Below are 10,806 nucleotides of genomic sequence, written 5' to 3'. Positions count from 1 at the left end.
CAAACCAAATAATATAGTTTTATTATCCATTCAAATATTATGATCACACAAAATACCAAAAAAGGTAACAACCATCCCATCAAATAACTTTTTCTTAATTATGTATCATACAAAATTATAATTATGTATTTTGGGTTCCAACTAATCTTAAATTATTCACTAGTCTAAAAAGGGGAACACTCGGGTTCTTTTCTAGAAACAAACCTCCCCCCCACCCCAACCCCCCACAAAAAATAAAAAATAAAAAAAATAAAAGAAGAAGAAAACGACGGAGGGAGTTGAGCAAACCGGAGGAACCGGCTGCCTGGAGCAAACCGGATGTTTCAGTCGAGCAGCGTAATTTGCCTATGAAAATTGAGCTTCTCCAATGGAGGTTTCATCATTTTCGACGAGCTTTGCGAAACTCCGATATCCGTTTTCAGGTTGTATAGTTTCTAGATTTACTGCTCTAATTTAGTACTTACTCTATATTAATTCAACAGCAATCTCATATAGTCATATAGATCAGCTGAGAGAACTCTTGATTCCGTTTTTGAATCAATTTCTGTTTGGCGCATAAGTGTTGTTGTATTCTTCTGTGTTTAACATTTGAATTTTCGATTATGGAAGTGAATTTGCTGTTTTGGCGATTGCCGTACTCAATAATGATTTTGGCGCCAATTGATGTATTCAAGTCTCAATTGACAAGCGTGAATTTTCTTTCATCTTTTTAAACAGATGCTTTATATCTCTTTAAGACCGTGGAACATCATATTGTGCAATCACTCGGTCAATCAATCAATCAATCAATCGTTCAATTACACCTCAATCCGAAATCCATTCCATCCTGTTTAGTGTCTGAATTTAGAGGCTAATCATAGTTAGAATATATTTATGCTGCCGTACCTGCTGTAGCCCTCTTTTTTATAGTATGAGATTTAGATTGGCTATGGTTTTTGGGAAGCTCAAATAGTCAGACTTTGCACGTTATAGTATGCATTCTTCAAAAATTATACTCCTAGCTTACAACAATCATTTGGGCTTTGCAGAGACATTGCTGACAAAAGGTGAAACCTTTCCTGCGTGGATTAAGTGTTATGCATCCCCTTCATCCACGAAGAATGCCACTGGAAGTTTACTCTGTCATGCTGAGTTTCGTACTCAGAAGTGGAGTCTTTTGCAGGTTCAGCTTCTATGGCCAGCTTGACTTATATAAAACTGACATTTTTGTTTTCATGTGACTAGACCTGTATATTAATCTAGAATTGTGAAAAGTTCTTGTTTTTAAGTCATTGATGATTTCTGTTTGCAAATGTAATTCACATTTCTTTTTCAGGTTTCATGTAGCCGAAAGAGTGATATTCCTGTCATAGAAGCTGGGTATGCTGGCTATCCAAGATCAATTTACAAAATATTTTGAATTTTACATTTTGAGAACTATTTCAGTTTTGCCATACCTAACACATTCTATTTGCTTCTGTCCTGGATTTGCTTGTTCAGTCTCCTGTCGCTCCTGTTATCTATATCAACCTATAATATTGTGTAGTAGGATCATACTGCTCGCAAGATTTCATATCGTAAACTGCGAGTCAATATTACGAGCATTCTGGGCCTGGGCACTTTTTTTAGTTTTTTTATTACTGTTTTCTTTATCAGTCATTTTTGTACTGCTAATATACACATTCTTCTGCGAGGCTACCTTTAAGCAACCTAAAGAGACCTCCAACTTGTAAGAGAGCTGACTAAATCGGTTATGAGTCATCTCATAGCCTGAGTTCTATTGTTTTTAGTGGTTTAAGCTAATTGAAAGAAGGTTGAAATTCGAATAGCTTCTTCTATTGAATAGACACTGCAAAAGCTTTTAATGATTCTGTGGCTCCATATACATCAATTTACAACAACAGTTTTCTTGTTAAATGAGCGAGGATAGGACCTTGCCTCATTTCTTTCGTCAATTTCCAAGACATGTCATGGTATTTATTTACTTCTGAGTTGGATAGGGCCATATGCACTTCTCTGGGTCGCACTCCTGGTTGTGGAAGTCAAATTATTAGCACGAGCCGCCTTGTAGGGACCTCTTCATAACCTAACTGGCTGATTATATAGACTGGGGATTCTCAATATAATTCATATGAGACCTTTTTAAAATTTTAATAAAAGAAAAACTAGATCCTCTCTCTTTCCAGGATTACTTGTTGACTTGGTTGCAGTGAGTGTCAATTCTGTACCAACTATGCTTTACTGGCATTGTTCCTGAGGCATATGTGCGGAAAGAACTTGCCAATGTTGTGTGGGGCTCATCCTTGTTCAATATTTGGTCAATAGTATGGTGACCATGCTGCATCACTTCATGTTTTTGGCAAGCCTAGTATTCATTCATTTATTCATTCAGTTCCGAACAGGCTCGTGGCAATTGGAAATGTAGGACCTCCTTAGATATGTAGGACTAAATCTCTCTAGTGAACTTATGGTGGATTACAGCAAGTATTTAATGCTTGCAAAGTAGGACAAGCAATTGGAATGGTTCAGGCTCCTTGGAGATGAAATACTGGTTACCACTATTGGGATGGAAGCAGCCACCAAGCTATGGACCCCTTTGTTGTTTTTGTGTAGATTGATCAAGCTGACATGGGAGTTTACATTGCTCGTACAATGGTCTCATGCTGGAATGTTACTGCAGGAATATTAGAAAAGACTTGAAGAGGACAAAAGGGCATCTGGAGTGATAGAGGTGGAGAACTAGGATTGAAAAATGATGGTATAGATTTGATATGAGCTCTACCTGCTTATAAGATGTTCCTTTGTATATTATGTGGACTACAGCTCAAGATCAGGCCACATCCATTTGTTTTTGACACTTAATATTGGTTGATTGTTTTTTATTTCTTGTATTTTTTTTGGCTTGGCTTGGACATGCCTAATCCTCTTCTCAGTATTATATCTTCTATAGTAGCCCCTTATCTGTGTTACCTTCTCTCTTATGAGTAAGACTACTTATTACGTAAAAAAGAAATCTCAACTCCGAAAACAAATCAGTGTCTAACTGGAACGATAAGATCAATCTAGACTGAGTACTTCATTTTTGCTCTTCCATAGATGATAGATACCTCCTTTTCTCTCATATGGTGATTTCATAAGCTATTAGTGCATTTCCAGTCTGTATGCTGAAAAATAAAGTCTGTGCAATTGCATGTCTCACTTTGCATGAGAAAAATCTGTGCTTCTGGGAGAGAAAAAAGTAGATACAACTGTGATTTATTTGAATAATCTGAATTTATATGTTTTACTTCATATTTTCTGTACCTTGTAGGTGCATGGATGACATATATGATGCTTTGGCCAAACACCTTGTTCCAACCGCTGCAGCAGCATCAAGCCCTAATTTTAAGTAAGTTATTATGCAAATCTATTTGATGCTTATCTGCATCTCAAAGCGGAAATTTGATTGCTATTTACATGTAATTTTTCAAGATAGCCATGGTTTATTTCGAATAGATGCACTTCCTAACTTTAAGGCCTTACTGACTGGAACCCGGGAAGGGAAAATGAACGAAAGAAGAGAGGATTCCTTTAAGTTTTTGCTATTTCTATTTTGCCTCTATCATTTGGCTTGTTATGTGAATGAGATGTATATGAATGTGTGCCGTAGAGAAAAGGAAAAATGAGACGACAGACCCTGCACTCCCAGAGGAAAAAGAGGAAGAAAGAAGAGGAAGATATACCCCCAAGAAGCGACGACTAGTGTGTATGTCTAGATTATTTGTGTACATATGTTACTAAAAGAGAGTTAACATCCATAATCATCATAGTCACTGAATCAGTAGGCGAGTCAATTTCAATAATAAAAATATGCATATTTGAGTTTCTAAATAAGAAGTTGAGCCATTATCAATAACATAAAACACATCTCTGAGTCTGCATAATTAACATCCATATTGACTCATTTAAAAGGGTAGAATGTATATCTTAATTTAGCGATTGTGATGTTTATGGATATAACCATCTACTCATCGACTCAAACATGCATAATTTTCCTTTTATGGATATTGATTCTCTGTAATTTTTTTATATTTGTGTTATTATTTGCTTCTATCATCTCCGATCTCTTCCCACTGCTTGTACTTCATGAATTTTATAACCATAAACTATTATTATTATTATTATTATTATTATTATTATTATTATCATCATCATCATCATCATCATCATCTTCTTCTTCTTTTTAATGACGGTGGTGGGGACCCACTAAGGCTTGAACATATGGGAAGAAAACACCTAGTATTTTTAGCCTCCGCTGGGATTTGAACCTGAGACATCATGGTTCTCCTCTCATATTATTGACCACTAGGCCACACCCTTGGGTGCAACCATAAACCGCTATTATAATCAATATAACACTCGACTAATTTCCTAGTTTGGCTGATCCCATGAGGCACCCTAATGGAGAACAACTTGCCTAATTATGCAGGCATATTGTTGGTCTTGCTGGCCCTCCTGGTGCTGGGAAGAGCACTGTTGCATCTGAGGTAGCTAAGAGAGTCATTAAGTTATGGCCCCAAAAGGCTTGTTCCTTTGATTCTCAAGTTGATCCTCCAGAAGTCGCTATTGTTCTTCCAATGGATGGGTTCCACCTTTATCGTCATCAGCTTGATGCTATGGAGGTAGGATTTCCTAATGGTTTTTTATTATTCGTAATTGACTTTTGATCGAAAGATTTGATCTATGTAAAAATGGACTAAGAGCCCGTTTGGATTGGCTTAAAAAAAGTGGCTTTTAAGTATAAGTGCTTAAAAGCACTTTTTAAGTGTTGGTGATTGTTTTATAAATAAGCAGTTAAGTGTTTGGATAAAAGTGCTGAAACTTAAACAAAGTTATTGAAGTGTTTGGTAAATAAGTGCTGGTAAGCACTTGTTTCTGTAAAATGACTGAAATATCCTTAAAGTTGTTAACACTATAAAGAAAATGATTATGATAATATTTTATTCTAAATTAATACATATACAAAAAAAATTATAATTTAGTTCATTTTCAATTTAAACTGATTGCCTAAATATAAATTATTTATTTAAATAACATGCAATAATCTATTATTTCACCAAAATATATTTTTTCGTCTCATAGCTTCAAATTCTTTGTTAACATGTAAACTCATTGAAAATTTTGATTTAGAATATAGTTTCACCAATTTAAAAAATAAGGGATTCAACAGCAATCTTTTTAAAAAAAAAAATGTTATGGAACCAAAAAAGAAACTAAAACAAAACAAAGAGTTCGGCAGTGATGGAATTTGGAAGGCACAAATTGGAAATGGCAAAGGAAAGGAGAAAAAGAAAAGATTATGGAATTTGGAAGGCAGGGATTGAAAATGGCGGAGGAAAGAGAAAAAGAAATGATTGGGTATCTTGGAAATTATACATAAGTATCAGGGATAGCAATGTAAAATACTTGGTCAAAGAGGGGTGGCTTTTAAGCTAGAAAAAACAAAGTTGGGATTACCCAACTTATCACTTTTGGCTTAATTTGGACCTTTTGGCTTAAAAGCATTTGACCTTTAAGCAGATTTTAAGTTTGCCAAACACCTCAATAAGCTAAAACATGACTTAAAAGCTGGGTTGACCAGCTTTTAAGCCCATCCAAATAGGCTATAAGCCGTAGTTGTTTGATGTGTGTCGTTAGCTGGTTTTGAGTTATCTAGATAGAAGACAGGACAGAGGACGAATGTTGAGCTAATCTTGTCTTCCACCTTAAACGCTGCCCCAACCTTCCAACCCCCACCCCACCCACCCACCCAAAGCAATACACACACAAAAATATAATTATTATAATTAAAGCAAATGGAAAAAGGAAAAGAAAGAGATGAAAGAATTTTGTGGAAGAACAGAGGAGAAGATGTAAATAACTTTTATAAGAGACGAAAGAATAATATAAAGAACCAACCGAGGAGCACATCTGAATAATCCTTCAACTTTTTTCTTTTGGATTACAGAATTATAAGTGAAACTTTCTACCAGTGTTGTAAATAGCGCTCGCCTCAGCGCTAATAGCGTGAGGCGATGCGAAGTGCCGGTGCTATTTGCCTCTGTTGCGTGGCGATTTCAAAAAGGCGAGCGCCTCTGCCTGTGTAGCGAGAGGCGCCCTGTGGCGTCGCTTTTTGAAAGAAAAAAAAAGGCAGCGACCATCAGTGTTAAAAATACAAATTAGGGCTTGAGTTTTTCTTCTTCTTCTTCTTCTTCTTCTTTTTGCTCTGTTGTTTGAGCGAGCAGCAGAGAGCTTTTTAGAGCTCTCTTTCTTCCTTCCTTCCTTTTTCTTCTTCTCTTCTGTTTTTTTTTGAAAATCTTGAAGAAGAGTATATGTTGCTTATTTTAGTTTATGAATCTACTATGACTATCTATTGAGTTTTTAATTTTTGAATTGATATATTATTAATATATTATTGCTATTGAGTTTTTAGTTTTATATATATATATATATATATATTACTTTTTGTATAAATTGTCGCTTCACATCAAAAAGGCAAGCCCTTCGCTTCTTGCCTCTCGTCTCAGTGAAGCGGGCCCTCATCGCTATTTGTCGCCTCACTCTATTCAAAACACTACTTTCTACACATATTTCGGTTGGAGCATGCGTCTAGCGGACTAACTGGTTTTCTTATTTCATAGGATCCAAAGGAAGCACATGCGAGAAGGGGCGGTAAGTTCTCTTTTTCTCAGCTGATAGGTAGTAAATTTTTACACAGTTTAAGCATTGATTTCTAGTTTTAACTTCTTTTTCTCTCTCTGGAATATTTTTATGTTGAATCAGCTCCATGGACGTTTGACCCCAATTTACTGCTACAATGTCTTAAGACTCTTAAAGATCAGGTGAGTGAATATTCACATGCCTGATTACTTGCAGTTCCATGAACGGATTTTTTAGCCTTTTGAGTTGATCCTGTGTGGGCTTGAACTTTGATGTAACATCATGTTTCATCGAGAGAAGTGATGTTCCCCAAGCCGCTACCTTGCTCTATCCATGTAGGGAGAATTCTAAGATCTGGTATTCTTTCTTCTCCCAGGGATCAGTGTACTGTCCATCTTTTGACCATGGTGTAGGAGATCCTGTAGAAGATGATATCTTTGTGAACCTTCAGTAAGTTTACATCTATCTGGATGCTATTTTCTGTCTGTGATTGCACCCTATATTCTAATATGTGTCTCAATCATGTGTTCAATTGGCTATTTCGAGGGGAAATTAATGAATGGATAAATGAGCAAAGAAGATAAGTTTCATCACTTCATTTCTCTGAATTTAGTTGATGCTCCATGTAATAGTTAGAAGTGAAGTTAAGAATACATTATGAAGAAAAGATTGTGAAAGCTGGGCAATGTTTTAGATGTGCAGGCCGGCCGAGGTGTCTTTTATTGGAAGTGTTAGCTCAACCATTGTTTTCACTGTGATTGTGCTACTTCTGTTTATAGTTTTTTCCTACTTGTGGGCACTGGATAACCAAATTATTAATAGCTCTCTCACAGGTGTCTGCTGTTATTTCAATAATTTGATTGGAATACTAAATAAGTTTCTAAAGATGCAAAAAGAATAGACAAATGGTGAAGTTCTTTCGCCTGTTGCTAATTTTACCTCTCCCTTTCTTTTATTCTTTTTGTCGTCTTTTTTGGGATGAGTTTTCAGGCACAAAATAGTGATAGTTGAAGGTAATTATCTGCTTCTTGGAGATGGTGCTTGGAAGGAGGTATCTTCCATGTTCGATGAGAAGTGGTAAGATGATCTTTCTGATCCATGGTTTTTCTTTTGACAACAGGGAAAGAATCCCTGTGAATTTACTTTGAATCACCATAATATACTATACTGAATTTTCATGCTGAGGGATAACTTCAGTTTTTCTGCAAGTAAAAACTTTGAATTGGCATCAGTCAAGCACGAAAAATTTGATTGAGCGAGTGAATTGTCTTCGCTATTTGTTTACCAATTATGGCGACTTCTATCAATTAATGGAAGTGATTTGCAAATTAATATTAAGATACCACCAAGGGATAAGCGATAAGGGATATAGTGGGATGGGATCCCTCCACATTAATCATTCCTGGTACGGAACGCCTCCTCCTCCTCCCCCCACCCCCCCTCCCCAACCTCCCCGCTTTAATGGGCCCTACGTGGAGCGAATCCAAATTAGTCGAGATCCTTGACTTAGTGCATATTGTGATGCCTATCCTGCCTTCGAGAATTTTTTTACTAAAGCCATCTGTGCCGTGTGAGAAAAGCCAGCAATGTTAAGATTCCTGACTTAATGGAAAATGGCATGTTACTAAAACTAGGACAGGCCAGTTTTTATATTCAAATACTGTAGATATGATAAACTGAGTTTCTTAGATAGAGGTTATTAAAGACTGCTGGTAACAAGATCTGCTGACTCGTCAAAAACTTGCTGCTCGGCAGCATTATATGAGAATAAAGCTTTAGTGTTGTTCTTGATGTGTTAAGACCCTTGTCTTATATGTATTTACTTTTAGGTTTGTCGATGTTGATATTGAGAAAGCAATGCAACGTGTCCTAAAGAGACATATATCTACAGGTACATATTCCAATTGTTGTCAACTCTTTTTACTAGAAAAGGTGTAAACAAAACTGGGTAGTATAGACTGATTGGAGTCTTTTCATTTGTGTTGTAGGGAAGGCCCCTGATGTTGCTAAGTGGCGGGTAAGTGTTGCCTCACTGCTAATATTTTCCTTTTGAAAAAAAAGACACCAACAACAACAACAATAAACCCAGTGTAATCCCACAAGTGGTGTCTGGGGAGGGTAATGTGTATGCAGATCTTACCCTATCTTGTGAAGGTAGAGAGATTGTTTCCGATATACCCTCGATTCAAGTAACATTGAAAAAAAGTAACAAACAATAGCAATAAGATAATAGGATAATGGAAGCGAACGACACAACGTGTAATAATAAAGATTCAAGAATAAGAAAATACAAGAATAGTGCAAGTACTACAGGTAAGACTAGGAGAAACTCTCGTCTACTTTGTCAACCTTCAACCCTAGTTCTCGACCTCCACACCTTTCTATCGAGGGTCATGTCATCGGTAAGGTGAAGCAATGACATGTCCTGTCTAATCACATCTCCCCAGTACTTCTTTGGCCTACCTCTATCCTTCCTTAGACCCGTCATGGTCAACCTCTCTCACCTCCTAACCGTGGCATCTATTTTCTCATATTCACATGCTCGAACTATCTCAACCTCGATTCCCGCAACTTGTCCTCTACGGGGATACTCCCATCTTGTCCCCTAATAACTTTGTCCCTAATCTTATCTTTACTGGTATGTCTACCATCCATCTCAACATCCTCATTTCTGCCACTTTCATCTTCTTGATGGGATCCGTTTTTGGAAAAAATAAAAGTAAAATAAAAGGTTCAATGTTAATCCCTTTTAGGTATCATGTGGGTCAATTCCTATTGTTCCTCAGGTATTAAATAATTTTTTGGCTGTTCGTTGCTAAAATCTTTCCGCAGATAGATTACAATGACAGGCCCAACGCTGAGCTAATTATGAAGTCCAAGAAAAATGCGGATTTGGTGATCAAGTCAGTGGACGAATTGAGGTGATTCCCCGACTCATTACCTGCAGTGAAAGTAAATTCAACAGTAAAGATGTTTGTCTGAGAGGAAATTTGAATGACGGTGTCAAAAATAAGCAAAATCGATTTTTACGGATTGGGTTGAATCTGAAACAGCGTGTGCAGGACCTTGCAGTCTTGCTTGCATTTATGCTTGAGGTAGTTAATAAGTTTAAGGGACTGAAAATAATGGTTATACTTTTTCCTGCAAAATAAGATGGAATCCTTCTGGCATGTAACGCTGAAGATAGGTAAGTTTACCTTTTATGAGTTCATTTCTTCCCGAATTTTGTAAAGACTTGATCAATACCAGTGCAGGGTGATCAATACCAGTGCAGGGAGCCTCCTGCTTGCTACTGTAGATGACAATGAAATAAAAGGATACATTTATATGTACATCATTTTCTATTTAGTTATTTTTGGTGGAGTTGATGGCCACGGGCTGGGATGGTCACAGAAAACAAGGAGATTGATTTAGGACAGTGCACATGAATTTATTCACTCAGTGAGAGAATTCTCATTATAGCAAAAGAATTGTACAAAGGAAAAACGAGGGATTTGGCGATTTGTGGAGGGAGTTCTAAACAAGAACAAAAGCCCAGTGCGCAAGTGTTGAGCTTTCTGTCCTGGACATTAACTAATACATACTGTCCATAATAATACTACTTGTATTAACACAGCATCCTGCTCAGTTCATAGTCTGCATTTAGTCGATACTTGTGTCATGCGTTCAGCTTCTGTTCTTGCGTTTCTCCTGTGCTGAAGCTCAGAGAATAATGATCGGATCTAAATATATCATCAGACATCCTAATCTTACAAAAATATATAAACGGACTCTAAGTCAACGACCCATTTGATCATCGTGTTCACACACTGTTCTTCCAACCCATCAGCTTCTGTTCACTCACTCTTCGACAGAGTGTCTCTTGAGGAAAACGTGGCTAAGTCATTAAGCTGGATTTCCAATCTTGTTGGGGTTACTGTTTGATCTCATCACGGGCTCAGATTATCTTCTCATGCATTGATCTTTTTTCCCTTCCCTAATTAATCTCTTTTTTTCATTTGTCTCAAAGTTATGTTGCTTTTTCTTTTTCTTTTTCATTTTCCAAAGGGCAGCCTAAGAATGGGAGTGAGCGTCGTCCTTTGAAGCTTTTGCACGTTGAAGGAACAAAGTAGCAAAGTGGTGCTTTCAATCCAAGGATTAACTTGCTAG

At 36.9% G+C, this 10,806-nt stretch overlaps 1 protein-coding gene across 1 annotated transcript; it reads left to right on the top strand.

Annotated features, from left to right (window-relative positions):
* The first annotated feature begins 216 nt into the window (after positions 1-216).
* Positions 217-9,989, top strand: LOC107806657 (putative uridine kinase C227.14). Its single transcript, XM_016630854.2, has 12 exons — positions 217-422; positions 1,029-1,162; positions 1,316-1,359; positions 3,290-3,367; positions 4,448-4,640; positions 6,639-6,669; positions 6,781-6,839; positions 7,034-7,107; positions 7,648-7,734; positions 8,487-8,548; positions 8,646-8,674; positions 9,490-9,989. The coding sequence occupies exons 1-12, from the start codon at positions 368-370 to the stop codon at positions 9,580-9,582; spliced, it is 939 nt and encodes a 312-aa protein (XP_016486340.1). The 5' UTR covers positions 217-367; the 3' UTR covers positions 9,583-9,989.
* The last annotated feature ends 817 nt before the right edge of the window (positions 9,990-10,806 follow it).

Source organism: Nicotiana tabacum, chromosome 22 (assembly GCF_000715075.1).
Source record: "Nicotiana tabacum cultivar K326 chromosome 22, ASM71507v2, whole genome shotgun sequence".
Classification (NCBI taxonomy): Eukaryota; Viridiplantae; Streptophyta; class Magnoliopsida; order Solanales; family Solanaceae; genus Nicotiana; species Nicotiana tabacum.
This window is presented reverse-complemented; position numbering and strand designations above follow the sequence as displayed.

Coding starts and splice junctions, on each gene's coding strand:
- LOC107806657 (XM_016630854.2), top strand. CDS start 368: ATGGAGGTTTCATCATTTTCGACGAGCTTTGCGAAACTCCGATATCCG. Junction 1,163..1,315: donor AGAAGTGGAGTCTTTTGCAG/GTTCAGCTTCTA, acceptor TTTCTTTTTCAG/GTTTCATGTAGCCGAAAGAG. Junction 4,641..6,638: donor ATCAGCTTGATGCTATGGAG/GTAGGATTTCCT, acceptor CTTATTTCATAG/GATCCAAAGGAAGCACATGC.